This window comes from Sinocyclocheilus anshuiensis, unplaced genomic scaffold (genome assembly GCF_001515605.1).
Source record: "Sinocyclocheilus anshuiensis isolate Anshui unplaced genomic scaffold, SAMN03320099.WGS_v1.1 scaffold263, whole genome shotgun sequence".
In the NCBI taxonomy this organism is placed as follows: Eukaryota; Metazoa; Chordata; class Actinopteri; order Cypriniformes; family Cyprinidae; genus Sinocyclocheilus; species Sinocyclocheilus anshuiensis.
Genome location: NW_015549593.1, coordinates 1112904 through 1126899, shown reverse-complemented (window position 1 = coordinate 1126899; position 13996 = coordinate 1112904). Strand labels below are relative to the sequence as shown.

The 13996-nt window shown below is 39.7% G+C and overlaps 3 protein-coding genes across 4 annotated transcripts in view; 1 reads left to right on the top strand and 2 right to left on the bottom strand.

Moving 5' to 3' along the window:
* Nucleotides 1–5: 5 nt before the first annotated feature.
* LOC107658252 (interleukin-17D-like) lies at nucleotides 6–1368 on the top strand. Its single transcript, XM_016446724.1, has 2 exons — nucleotides 6–492; nucleotides 1038–1368. Exons 1-2 carry the CDS (start codon nucleotides 185–187, stop codon nucleotides 1348–1350), a joined length of 621 nt encoding a protein of 206 aa, XP_016302210.1. The 5' UTR covers nucleotides 6–184; the 3' UTR covers nucleotides 1351–1368.
* A 109-nt stretch (nucleotides 1369–1477) lies between these two features.
* On the bottom strand, nucleotides 1478–5112 carry LOC107658251 (protein-lysine N-methyltransferase n6amt2). 2 transcript variants are annotated; one of them, XM_016446723.1, is made up of 5 exons: nucleotides 4567–5112; nucleotides 4259–4427; nucleotides 4048–4130; nucleotides 2638–2927; nucleotides 1478–2175 (listed from the first exon to the last, which is right to left on the bottom strand). In XM_016446723.1, exons 2-5 carry the CDS (start codon nucleotides 4406–4408, stop codon nucleotides 2045–2047), a joined length of 654 nt encoding a protein of 217 aa, XP_016302209.1. In that variant the 5' UTR covers nucleotides 4409–4427; nucleotides 4567–5112; the 3' UTR covers nucleotides 1478–2044. The 2 variants fall into 2 exon arrangements, with proteins under 2 accessions (XP_016302209.1, XP_016302208.1); XM_016446722.1 differs by having other exon boundaries at nucleotides 1481–2175; nucleotides 4259–4465.
* An 80-nt stretch (nucleotides 5113–5192) lies between these two features.
* The window catches only part of LOC107658250 (exportin-4-like), a 50871-nt gene continuing 42067 nt past the window's right edge, over nucleotides 5193–13996 (bottom strand). The window contains exons 14-23 of the mRNA XM_016446720.1: nucleotides 10673–10832; nucleotides 10307–10476; nucleotides 8215–8389; nucleotides 7782–8075; nucleotides 7459–7639; nucleotides 7258–7376; nucleotides 6983–7113; nucleotides 6726–6843; nucleotides 6158–6250; nucleotides 5193–6051 (exon numbers count right to left, since the gene is read on the bottom strand). Coding sequence (XP_016302206.1) covers nucleotides 5854–6051; nucleotides 6158–6250; nucleotides 6726–6843; nucleotides 6983–7113; nucleotides 7258–7376; nucleotides 7459–7639; nucleotides 7782–8075; nucleotides 8215–8389; nucleotides 10307–10476; nucleotides 10673–10832 — 1639 coding nt within the window. The 3' untranslated portion in view covers nucleotides 5193–5853. The remainder of the gene's footprint in view (nucleotides 6052–6157; nucleotides 6251–6725; nucleotides 6844–6982; nucleotides 7114–7257; nucleotides 7377–7458; nucleotides 7640–7781; nucleotides 8076–8214; nucleotides 8390–10306; nucleotides 10477–10672; nucleotides 10833–13996) is intronic.

Sequence of the window (13996 nt, the reverse complement as noted above, 5' to 3'; positions counted from 1 at the left end):
CGCCCAGTAACTGGAGTCAAGTATCCTGAGCGCATTTACGGGACGGGCGGATGAGACAGCTTTACGCAACAACTGGGCAGTTTCTGTAGGTCGATTTAAGAGCTCTCAAAGGTTTACTTGAATATATCTTTCCCAGCAATCTCTTCCTGACAGTAAAGCGCGTTTAGACGCGGTGTAAACTGAAATGCGTGGTCGAGCTGTTTCGACGCTTGTGTTGGTGTTGCTGTGGTGCTGCGGGAGCGCGCCGGGTGAACGGGGACTGAAGGTGTCCAGGACAGCACCGAGGACTCGCTCATGTCTGGACTTACCAGAGGAGATTTTGGAGCAGATGTTTGGAAGACTGTCGGTTGGGGTGCTCAGCGCGTTTCATCACACCCTGCAGCTCGCCCCTCCAGAGCGCCAGAATCTGACCTGTCAATCAGCGTCTCGCCTGGCGCGTGGCAGACCACGAACCCCAGTCAACTTCCTCAGCCTCTCGCCGTGGGCGTACAGGTAGGACCCCAAAGCCCTGAAGACTAGGATGGGAATACAAAGGAGTTTAGCGATTTTAGTGTGTATGTGGAAGAAATATTTAGAAGTGGGGGTTTTTTCGGACATAGTGGCGGCATAAATGCAAAAATACAAACAAAAATGTTAACAGTTCATTCGTTAATTCGTTTTTATAAACTCAGTTTGTATCCTTTATTCGTTAAAAAATACAAATAAGTAAATAAAAAACACTACAAAATAGGCTAACTCATATTAATAACGTCATGAAAAAATATAAGATACCACAATTTTTGGATTATTTCGAGATGGCGAAAGTAATAACATGCGATTCCGCAAATCAGATTGATTCAGTAACCGCAGCGTCTGATTCACACGTATTTTGACGCAAAAAAAATCATTCAATCCAGAATCGATTTCGTTTCGGTCATGAAAATGATTCAGTTCTGAAGAACCGGTTCGCATGTGTGTTCATATAAGATTTGATGTCTTGTAAGATGTCTCGCCTTTTTGTCTGCAATAAAATATTTTTTCATTGTTATTGATCCAAGAATCTCTCATGATCCAGCGAGGTACCCGCGATATCTCCCTGAGGCGTACTGTTTGTGTAAAGGATGCCTGACCGGACCGAACGGGGAGGAAAGTGACCGCTTCCGCAGCACTCCAGTGTACATGCCGACCGTCATACTGCGCCGGACCGGCTCGTGTGTCGGGGGCCGTCATTCCTACACAGAGAGCTACGTGTCCATCGCCGTGGGTTGTACTTGTGTGCCATTGTTGGAAAGAGACAGAAAAACACAGAAGAGCAAGCCAAGTGTGAAAAGAGTCTCATCTAAAAATTCCAGCACCTTTAGAAAGAACTGATCTGGTTCATTTTTAGACTTTTTTTCCTGTCAGTTTTCTTCTTTCACTTCATTTTTGGTGAGCAAAAAACTTGAGACAGAACTTGCTCTCACAGCTGCAGATTCTAGTCTGCAGTGCCAAGCAAAAGGAAAACTTACTGTGCCAAAATACAAATATTTTCTAATCCAAAGTACTTGGGAAAAGCCCATCAGCATCATGGTTTTAAATAAACTAATGTAGTTCAACTGTTTTCAAGTATACAGAAGATCACTAGAAATGCTTCTGTTAAAGGCAAGCATGCATGGATATCATTTACAAGAGGACATATTATTTAGCTTGACTTTGTCAGTTCTCCTATGATTACTTTATTCAAACCACCAACAACACCACTGATAACGCAAAAGTCTAGTGTATTGTATAATATATATAAACGCATTTCAAACATTCACTTCTAGCCCATTTTATGCATTGAAACAAAGTTAAGCTGTCTGAAATTGTTATGCCTGAAAGCTGGGTGTGCAATTGACAATGCAAGTCAGCCAAAGCATAATCAAAGACTGATCACCGATCTCTGATGAAGGGCCAAATCCTCCGCTCTAATATCTGGATCTTGCTATGAACCATTTGGAGTGAGAGTATTTATTGTTCCACATGATCATCTGATGTTTCATGGGAAAAAAACAATGTTCAAATGTTGGCAGATTGGAAGCTTTTTTCATGAGAGAAGGCTTGATTCATAGTTAACATAGCAGCGGAACTCATTGGCCAGATTGTGATTGTGTTTTGGTAAAAAACTGCATATCTTCAGATCCATAAGTTTCCCAGAAGGCTCCTCCATAATAGCTCCTATAAGAATAAGGCAAAGGTGAACATGAACAAGACATAAAAAAAACTTTTTAAGAATCTGCAACATTATATATGTATATATTATACAGGTGCATCTCAATAAATTAGAATGTCGTACTGTCAGATCAGCAGTCTTCCCCATGATTGTGTAGCCTAGTGAACCAAACTGAGAGACCATTTTGAAGGCTCAGGAAACCTTTGCAGGTGTTTTGAGTTGATTAGCTGATTGGCATGTCACCATATTCTAATTTGTTGAGATAGTGAATTGGTGGGTTTTTGTTAAATGTGAGCCAAAATCATCACAATTAAAAGAACCAAAGACTTAAAGTACTTCAGTCTGTGTGCATTTAATTTATTTAATACACGAGTTTCACAATTTGAGTTGAATTACTGAAATAAATGAACTTTTCCACGACATTCTAATTTATTGAGATGCACCTGTATATATTCATTGCCACTTGCCTGTGCAGAGCAGAATTTTTCCCTTAGTGAGGTATTTAATGGTGAGCGCCACCTTGCCGAGACACTCTTCAGACAGGTATGGAGGATCTGCGATGACGATGTCAAAGCTCTGAGGAAGCAGACCCTCAGGCAGGCACAGAGGGTTGTTGTAATCATAAAACACAAACTCATCTCCATATGCTGCGAAGCGTCTGTCAAACTCCAGCAAAACAGCAGACACACTGTCCGACCTCATGGATTCCAACTGTTTCAGCTTCTGATACACACTTGGTGCACTTATACAAGCTATCCTACAAGCCAGGAAAAAAAAAAACATTTGGGTGAGGGGGGACACATAATGGAGCAGTAATATACAGTAGTCAACATCTGAAGTGGATCAAAAAAAGTTAATCAAAGTTGTCCTAAGACAAGAACGGGTATTGTTTTGGTTTAAGGACAACTTTTATGAACTTTTTTTTGATCCACTTCAAATGTTGACTACTGTATATTGGGGTCAGTAAGATTTATTAATTTTTTCAAAAAGAGTGAAAACCTATTTAGTAAGATCACAAGTGAGCTAAATCTTTTGTAACACTGTAAAAGTCTTTACTATTTCAAATAAATACTGTTCTTTTGAATTGTATGTTCATCAAAGAATGTATCACGGTTTGCACAAAAATATTAAGCAGCACGACTGTTTTCAACACTGATAAGAAGAAATGTTTATTGAGCACCAAATCAGTATTTTATAATGATTTCTGAAGGATCATGTGACACTAAAGACTGGAGTAATGATGCTGATATTCAGCTTTGTCATCACAGAAATAAATTACATTCTAAAATATATTCAAATAGAAAACATCTATTTTAAATAGTAAAAAAACCCCACAATATTACGTTTTTTTAAAAGGGGTCATGAACTGAGAAATCAAATTTCCCTTGATCTTTTGACATATAACAGGTCATTGTACTATAAATACATCCTGCAAGTTTCAGAACTCAAAACGTTCTCTTTAGTCTAAAAATAGCTTATATTGAAGCCAATCTGATAAAAAAAAAACAACAACTACAGATTGTTTTGAATCTAAAATAAAACACTTGTGACTTGTGTAGATTAATAGGGGGAAGTCAACCTGTCAAATACCAAGAGTATTTTCCCACTTAATGAGACATAAGAACAATTACATGTAAATGTTAATTTTTTAGTTTTTCAATGACTATGATCAACCATGTTTTTAATGTATTGGTTGAGTGAATGTTTTCGCTCACCGCACAATTAAAAAAAACACTGTTGTCGCCTCCTACTGGTGCATTGAGGTAACCTCCGGTAAGGGCCATCAAATGAACGCCCATCACTACTGAACTTCTGCTCTACACATGCCGAAACGATTGCACACGTGTCAAATCTGACCAAATGCGCTTGAGACCAACCTGCCATGTTCTCCAGCCTGCTGCATGACTTCCTCTGCTAACCGTGTGGCCGTGTCTTCACTGTACCAGAACTGACTCATGCGCTGTTTACAGAAACACGAGCTGGTTAGGTACGCACTTGATATATACTTGTGTTTAACAAATATATACAAGATCATGTATAACAATCAACAGATCATCACTCAAGGCACTTCTAGTACATTTACTGTACCCAGTCTTCCTCTACAGCACCAACACAGAACTTGTCGGTCTTGGTGGAGTTTTGTTCCAGTCCCGTCCTTCCACTCTCGGCATAAAACTCTTGCAGCGCTGCGAGGGTCGCCGCGGAGAGCTGAGGCACATCATCGTCGCTGTCGCTCATGATAACAGATCCTTCATCGCTAAATGACACGGGAACACGTCAACTACGGGAGGCATGCTGAAAAAAACAGCATAACGCTCATTCAGTGATGATGCTGACGGTCGCAAACGATATTATATATAGACCCAACATAGGATTAATCCAGTCGTTACACTTACCAACGTACGACGCCGTTAGTGTGTATTTAAGCAGTATTTTACAAGCTTACAACAGAGGAACAGAACATAGCAAACAGCTTCACACGTGTCTGCACTACGGTGGCCGAGGGAGTACAATCACACTAAAGCCCAACAGCAATTGAAACGCGAAAAAGATTTAAGCGAGCATATTTCCAGACCAGACATTTCATTTATACAGATAACATATTGAAAATGTAGACCAAGAAAGACGACTCACTTTTTATAGCAAGTTTATATACACTTTACAGACCATTTCAGGCATTCCAAAATAACAATTAGTGCGTTGAACAATGGAAATAAAGACCACCAAATGCCCTGAATAAAACAACTGACATCCCTCGATCATCATTTTTGGTATTTTATTGCTACAGCAACTTTGACTCCGAGTGTGCATGTGCTAGTCTAAGTGGAACCTTGTTGAAGTTATTTTTGAAAAATAAAACCTTATTGGAAACATCATGCGATCATCTGAAAAATGTCTATCATAATTTGTCAGACATTAATTTTTTTCATGTTGAGAACGCTTTGTGATACTGCTGCGATCGGGGCGAAATGATCAACGGCAAAGAGTAAAACTACAATCAATCAAATAAATCCGAAAGAAAAATTCAAACTAGCCCCCCTTGTCCTTCAGGTAAAGTTATATTAAAAAAATTTAAAGTTCTGTCAACTATAATCTTATAAAAACCTTTCAGTCCTTTTAAACACTTCCATTTTTTGTCTTTTTTTGAAGATATATATACATCCTTAAACACAAAAGTGATTTGGTTTTCCAAAAGGGCCTTCCTGCAATTAAAGTTTCATTGGGAAAGGCTTTTTTGTTATCATGGCAACCACAGCTCACAATCCTAGTTACCATGATAGCAGTAGGACAAGGTTCTATTCGTCACTGTAGACACAGCTGGATCCGAGCCGTGAGAAACCAAAGGCACTGGAGGAGAAGCGTCTGCAAAAGACTGTGTTTGTTTGTGTAAAAGGGGAAGGTCAGTTTTAAGAAAGATTACCCCTCTGCATTTCATAAATATTAATCTGAGGAGCTCTCAGTGGTAAAGTAAACAATGGTCAGATCAGACTGAGATGATCACAGCCGGCCGTCCACTCTCCTCTCGGCCTTTGCCAGCCTCTCTCTCCTCTCTGTGTGTCAGAAGGCCCAGAGGCGTCTCAGCCTGTGCGGCGGGAGCTGAGCATCTCCATGGTTTGGCATGGTGAAAGGCTTCTCTGAGTGGAGAGGGGAAGCTGTTGTGGACAGCTGCTGGAGGAAGTGGCTTATTTGACACACAGAAGCCCCCCCACATTGGCAACAAACTCCTCCAGGCTCTTCAGAAAGGCCACCTTCTGTTTGCGGTCCATGGTTGGAGGCGTGCTGCTGGCAGTGAGGCTGTTGAACGCGTCTGCCAGCCGCTGGTAGATCACGGCGTCCCTCTGATTGGAGAGCAGCGTCTCCACCAGCTCTGAATACTCTGCCTAAGACAAACACCATCACTTATTAAAACCTTGCATCAACTGCTAATACATCACAAGATCATCCATTTCTTTCAGGTAAACTTCATACTGTAAGCATAAAACGTACCTGGTGAAGGCACACTAGCGTATAGAGCGCTTCTCCAGCTGCTACGGTCATCTCAGTGTTGTGCTTCTGGAGCACCAGCATGTCAAACACCAGCTGTGGAGGAAGAAAGAGTGACAGAGAAATGTACATTATTAATCAACATTTTATACATGTATATTAATCACAGACTAGGACATTACAATGAAGGTTAGTGACATTAGCGCAAGTTTGACCATTTTGAGATAATTGACATCAGCCAATTACTCTCAGTTAATACTGACAGGAAATAATACTGACATATTTGTCATCCCTTTTATGTCAGTCCATATCTACTGACAGCCTTGTCAATAGAAATACTTTTTTTTTTGTGAATTTTGAGAAAATATGGTATAAAATGTGTTTACTTGTTTTGTGCTGAGATGTTCTCCTTCGTCGTTGTATTATGTACTCTACTGTTCAAAAGTTTGGGGTCAGTAAGACTTGTTTTTGAAAGAAATTAATAATTTTATTACTTTAATGAATGGCAACATACATCGCCTGTTACAAACCCACAACAGTTGACCACTGGTTTAGACATCATGTGACTCACTTTAAGGAAATGTCGTGTGGCAATAAATAGGGGTGTGTCCTTTTCCTGTGTCTTGGCGCACTGCTCAGCCAATGGGGATAAAGCCTCAAGACACAGCTGACTGATCTCTGAGCTCATTCTGCAGTGTGTGTTAAGGAAAAACCACCATAATTCAACAACAAAAACTCTCAACAATGAAAATCCAACACAATGTGCTTAACAAGCACAGACTAAAATAATGTAACTCTCTTCTTTATACACAAAAACAGCAAGGATACGAGGTCATGCCCAGCTCCAGGGAGCACATGAGACTTTTGAAGAGCTCCTCAGGCAGCTGAGGGATCTTCTCTGGGAAAATCTCACAGATGAAGGTGATGAGCTTATAATACTGGTTACACAGAGATGGGAACTGGGTAGAAGAAAAAGAAAGACGGAGTACTTCAGAACAGTAGCACACCTTTTACTTCAAGTTTCTGAGTTTGCTATGAAATGACGTAAGAACATCTGAGTTGATTAAAAACTTTCAAAATGCTTCTCAAAAGTCAAATTTTACCTTAAGCAAGTCCTGAGACATGAGGGGCAGCACAATATTCACCCCATACAGCACAACATCAGCAGCTGATACGGCCCGTCCAGCACCAGAGCTCTGCTCCTGCCCACGAAACACCTCATCTGCACACAAAACACACGTATTCTTCATCTCAGCTCACACGCTATGATGCAAATGACATGAATCATGAATGAACACTCATACCAGTGTCACTAAAGTCAATGAACTCTTTGGAGAGCAGGTTGGTGAGGAGCTCCATGATTAGCAGAAGGTCCTGGTATTGGTCCTCCTCTGCGGCTACATCTAGTCTCTTGCGACCCAGATTGTTCTTGGAGTAAACCTGCAGCAGCGTCAAGCACACCTCATAAAGTTTCATAGACTTAGTCTGCGGAGACAGAGAGGTGGTGCATAGAAAAACATATTTAGGATGCAGTACGAATGCGGTCTTCTCTACAAATACCGCGCATGAAAGGCTACATCTAAAATGTGTGATCACATCAAAATCAATGCAAGCACTTATGTCTCACCTCGCCCAAGTAGCAGATCTGTTTGTGGGCCACTTCCACAAAAACCTCAATGATGAGGTTGACCGTTTCTGGTGAGTTTCTGTAGACCTCCATGAGGCCAATGCAGCTGGACAGGAAGTCCATGAGGAAGCTGAAGAGAGATGCCACATTGTCGATCTGCGTCGCTTCAGCTATGCCACACAGAGCTTCCAGAGTGGCAATGATCTCCTGCTTCACAGCTTCCTCTTGACAGATCTGAGCAAAGTTCTCCTGGTTAATGAGGTTGAGGAAGCGCTGCTGGAGTGGATGCAGTACCTGCAGCGCAGAGACAGAAAGAAGGAGATGAAGAGTAATGAGGCCATGCTTCATAAACTAATTTTTTCCCTGCTTTGTGTTCTCTTCAGCATAATGCTTGATCTTCCAGATATTTCTCAATAATCCTTTTGTTTTTCACCTCGGCCCAGTATTGCTGTTTGGTATCAGAATCCATGTGAGCAAAGCCGCCCAGGACAAGGGCCTTCATCAGGGTCCGCTGGACTGTGCTGGACAGCATATGCAAAGGAGGGCTGCGACTGGCAAACTGCTTGGCCAAGTTCCACCAGTTCTCACACTGCACCACGATGTTTGCCCTGAACCGTAAGAGAGGAACGAGTTGAGATAAACACAGATGAACAAGCCTCATATCAAGGAAGTACATTTTGCAGAAGAGTTAATGGAATAGTTCTCCCAAGAAATCATCTTTCCATCACTCATATGAAATTTCAGACCTGTATGACATTCAAATGTGTTGCATCACTATTATTTATGCAACCTGCAAGAGTTTGAATTTGCCAAGTTTGAACATGCACATAAACTACCGTCAAAAAGTTTGGGATCAGTTTTTTTGTATTTTTTAACTTACTTTTATTCAGTATGCATTAAATTTATCAAATATGACAGTAAAGAAAATTATAACCTTACAAAGGATTTATATTTCGAAAAAATGCTATTATTTTGAACTGTTGAAGTAATCCTAAAAATGTCAATTTTTTTCACACAAAAATATTAAGAGGGACAACTGTTTTCAACACTAATAATAAAAGTTTCTTGAGCATTAAATCAGCATATTAGAATGATTTCTGAATGATCATGTGACACTGAAGACTGGAGTAATGATGGTGAAAATTCAGCTTTGCCATCACAGGAATAAATTACATTTTAAAATATATTAAAATAAAAACAAACAGTAATCATTTTAAATTGTAATAATATTTAACAACATTACTATTTTTACTGTATTTTGCTGTTTTTACTTTTTTTTTTATATTTACTGAGCTTTTTCAAAAACAAAAAAAATCCTACTGCCTCAAACTTTTGATTGGTAGTGTACGTGAACAAGATTTAACAGTTACAGTGGAAAAAATTATTTATTTTCAGTAAGTGACTTTAAGGGATAGTTCCAGCAAAAAAAAAAATTCTGTCATCATTTGTTCCAAGTTGTTCCAAACCTGTATGAATCCGCTGAACACAAAGTAAGATATTTTGAATGTGTGTAACTGAAGAATGAAGAATGTGTGTAACTAAATAGTTTCTGGTTCCCCACTGACTTCCATAGCATTTTTTTTTCCATACTATGCAAGTCAGTGGGAACCATCAACTGTTGCGTTACCTACACAACTCAAAATATCTTATTTTTTTCAACAGAAGAAAAAAAACTATCCCTTTAAACATCAGTCTATTCCTAACACAAAGCTATCACATGACTTCAGAAGAATCTGAATATAGTAGCTGAGTCATATGTATCACTTTTGTGATTTGAAAAGTTGTGGCCTAATGGTTAGAGAGTCGGACTCGTAACCCAAAGTTTGCGGCCAGGTTCGAGTCTCATACCGGCAGGGATTGTAGGTGTAGTTACCAAAATTAGGTGTTAGATTGTAGGGTGGAGTGAATGTACAGCGCTCTCTCCCACCTTCAATACCACGACTGAGGTGCCCTTGAGCAAGGCACCGAACCCCCAACTGCTCCCCGGATGGGGTAAATGCAGAGCACTAATTCAGAGTATGGGTCACCATACTTGGCCACATGTCACGTCACTTTCACTTTTCACTTTCACTTTCATGGTGCTTTTTGTGCTTGACAATGCCTAATCACTATGCTTTCATTTGATGCAAAAAGCAGCATTCTTTACAAAAAAAACCCTTTATGAATGGACTTAAGTGTTAGCAAATGCCAGAAACTACTGCTTAATGCAATATTTATTTCTAAAAAGATCAGCATTGATATACAGTGCCATTTACTGTTAATTTACATTTATTCATGTAGCATTATGCAATGGTAAGTTAAGAAATCACTTTGCAATGCAATAGCACAATTCCACCAGCAGGTGGGGCACATTAAAAACATTTGGTCTTGTATCACCTGACAGTATATGAAGACATGAGCACACATCACTGGCTCCCTTATGCCTGTCAGTGAGCAGCTATCCTGCAGGGCATTAGGCTAAATAGACACATATTTAGCCCTCATTGATGCCCACATACACATTACTCCTGCAAGCAGACACAAACCTCTCTCTCTTCTCCACCAGAGTCACCAGCAGCTCCACAGTGTCATTAGCCAGATCTGGCTCAGAGCTCCACACCGACAGATTATTGATCACTTTCTCCAAAAGATATCCCACAATCCACTGCGCTCCCTCCGTGTCCGCTCCAAATGCTGTGCTGAGAGGCATACTGATCTGAGGGAGAGAAGTAAAAGACAAAAGAAACGCTCAGAGGAAGAGTCAGAAGTAATAAAAAGTCCCATAAAAATGTCTAGGTTAGGTTCCAGGAATTTGTGTGTGATTTTTGAACAAAGTCAAAACAGAAACAGTTTCTTTCAGACGTCATGCCAGCTGTTTCCACACACTGACTGACCTAATTTTGGTAACTCACTTGGCCGTAGAGTTTCTCGTCCACCAACAGGTATGTCTTGGCCCAGCGCCGAAGAAACCAGACAATGTCTTTGCCCATCTGAGGACTCAGGAGCTCAGTCAGACTCGCTCGTGTAGCCCGAGATTCCACCTCTGAGGTTCTTAGCACCGCAGATAACAACCTGTGACAGACAAATGGAAGTGCAAATCTAGCTGAATATATGAGGCAATTTCCTGCCAGCAGAACAATCTAAAATATTGTTGTTTACAGGAAAAAGAAGAGAGAAGAAAAACAAGGGTGAGAAATGGCAGAAGGGATGGAAGAGAGTTCATGGCGGTTCTGTCTAGATGCTCCGAGACTCAACAAAAGCCCACAATAACAAATGCTATCATTCCTTCACACCTCCACTGGTAAAGAAAGAGGACACAAAAAAGGGATTACAGCAGCTTACTATCCTGGAAGACCGATATACCACGCGCCCCGCGTAGTGCAGCAGCATTAAATGTTTCACATTGTTTGTAAAGATAAAACCACACTGACATTTTGGAGCTGCGGGGTCGGTGCCTGTTATTGGGAAACACAATCCCTTGGCCCACTGTCTTTCCAAATCCTCTACAGTTTGCCCGCTTTCCCCCACCCATCACCAGCCTACTGTCTCTCCAAATCCTGTGACCTCCACATCACCCCCAATCAAATTCTCCATCCCTCCCCTACCCATCAACTCAGAGTCCTTCCAATCTTTCAATCCTCACCTCTATCCCATTCCAGAGTTTTGGAATAACTCCATCCATTAAGCCCAAATCAGATTACAGGCAGATTTTTGCAGACAATACCACTAGGTCTCTATGAGACCCAACATTTAACCGCATAAACAGCTTCTACATCATTAAAATTACACTATTCATTAAATTCTCAGTCTGTATCCCATTCCAATCAGATCAGAATCAGATCAAATATCTGCTTGGAAATGCCAAGCGGAGAAAAAAAACCCTGTGTGTGTTTAAGTATAACATCTGCAGACTGCAGCCCACCTCCTGCTCCTTCCCCCTTCACTTAAAATAATAATAATAACAACAATAATAATAATGATGTGTATTTATATATTATTAATAATATCTATTATACTGTAATACTACTTCTACTACTAATAATAATAATAACAACACATACTTTAAAAATTAAAATCAATATATATTATATTGATAATTATATTTTATTTGCTATATATAAAATTGTATAAAATGTTTTAAACATTTTATTGTTTAATTTTTATTTATATTTCCTATTACTGTCGAAATACGTATATTATAAAAATATTTTTATTATAATTTCTATTTATGATTAATATTTATATAATAACAACAACAATAATAAACAATTTAACATCAAACCAGCCATACAACAACGATACATGCAGACCTTTAAAAAAAAAAAAAAAAAAAAAAAAAAAGCAAACAAGGTTTTCAAACAATTCATTTCAAAGTTAAACTAAACAAAGAAAACCTTAAAAAAAAAAAAAAAAAAAAAAGAACAGCTGAAAACAGAAACCTAAAATCAATCAAAAATCAACTTGGAAATAGCTTCTGAACACGCGCACGACTCCGGGCCCCTAGTGCTCCCCTCTGACCCTGGGCTCTGAGCGGCACCTGGCCTGGCTCTAATTGAATAATGTGTGGGGAGTGGTGCTGCAGCATTGGCTGGCGCCAAGGCTGGGGCCACTTGAGGGCTGCTGTTCGCGTGGCAGGGCGCGTGCCAGGGCATTCCCCACTGGGCAAACGAACTGCAGATCACACGGCCCGTGCTACACCACGCCTGCTCTCTCCAGCAGCAATTCTGAGTGATACATTTTAAACAAGTCATTGTTTCTGTAGGCAGCATGATCAGCAAACAGCTGGCTGGTTAATCTGCTCACAAGCTGATCATTACCACTATGTCTAGAAAAAGGCATTTATCAAACAACCAGATGTTAAAGAGATACACTACCGATCAAATTCTTATGATTGGCAGGATTTAAAAAAAATGTTTTTGAAAGAAGTCTCTTTTGCTCATTAACCCTTAAAAGCATAAATGTTTCGCCAATCATTATTACATATTCGGGTCTTTAGCAACCCGGACCTAAATATACAGCATGGATGGATCTCTAACTGCTGCAATAGCAAAAAACTCTCTTGATATTTTAAGAACAATTACAGAAGAATAAAATAAAGCATATTTCGTTACCTTTTGAAACTTAAAAGGGTTCAATTTGAGCAGATGATTTTACCATCGCCGTTATCGTCAGAGCGCACTTCCACAGTACATTCAGCATCTGGCTCATACTCACAATCTCAGCTATATTCTCAAAACATTGAAAAATTCTCATTTTCAATGACTTCATATTCAATATTTTGATCACTGGCAGCTTATTCACCACATCCAGCATCAAATGACAGTGACATTTATATTTCATTGCGTATAGTAATTGCTCTGCAGTAAAGCCATTCAAACCACTTCAATTTTTGCTAATGATATTCGTTTGTTTTATGCCTGTGGTAATTATGAGTGAAACGTCACATCATCATTGTTTATCAAACAGTGCCACCTTGAGGAAAAAAGATGCATTGCACATATTGAGTCATCAAATATGTAAATATAGTTGCGCAGGAAAAATACTTACACATTTACACACCTCGGAAAACTGGCATTCTTTTATATTTTACAATTTTTTTCTTGTTATATTGTTTATAATTAATAGATTGAGGAATACTAAGAAAGTTGATGTCTAACTTAAAAAAATGAAGGAGGGAGAAGGTAGAGACCCGAGGTATGCATTTAAGGGTTAAAGGGATAGTTCACCCAAAAATAAAATTATGTCAGTATTTACTCACCCTCATGTCGTTCCAAACCCGTAAGACCTCCTTTCATCTTCGGAACACAAATTAAGATATTTCTGATGGAATCTGACAGCTCTTTGACCCTCCCATAGACAGCAAGGGTACTACCACGATCAACGTCCAGAAACGTAGCAAGGACATCGGTAAAATAATCCATGTGACATCAGGGGTTCAACCGTAATATTACGAAGCTACGAGAATACTTTTTGTGCACAAAACAAAAAAAAAAAAAGACTTTATTCAACAATTTAGTCTCCTCCGCGTCACTCTAGTGCCATTTTGGAGAGTATCCACTGAATGCAAACAGCATATGTTGTTCTGTGTCAGCTGCGGCACGCGGATACGTTTTCTACGTTGTTTGTGCTTTGATTTAAACGAAAACAACGTATCCGTGTTTTAAAAGTATTCTCGTAGCTTCGTAATATTACGGTTGAACCCCTGATGTCACATGGATTATTTTACCAATCTCCTT

Bases quoted from the DNA above. Each gene is read 5' to 3' on its own strand.
- LOC107658252 (XM_016446724.1), top strand. From the start codon at position 185: ATGCGTGGTCGAGCTGTTTCGACGCTTGTGTTGGTGTTGCTGTGGTGC. The intron at 493-1,037 runs GTAGGACCCCAA...TATTGATCCAAG, and splicing joins CTCTCGCCGTGGGCGTACAG to AATCTCTCATGATCCAGCGA.
- LOC107658251 (XM_016446723.1), bottom strand. From the start codon at position 4,408: ATGAGCGACAGCGACGATGATGTGCCTCAGCTCTCCGCGGCGACCCTC. The intron at 4,131-4,258 runs GTACAGTAAATG...TTCTGTAAACAG, and splicing joins GTGCTGTAGAGGAAGACTGG to CGCATGAGTCAGTTCTGGTA. The intron at 2,928-4,047 runs GTTGGTCTCAAG...CCTGGCTTGTAG, and splicing joins CAGGCTGGAGAACATGGCAG to GATAGCTTGTATAAGTGCAC.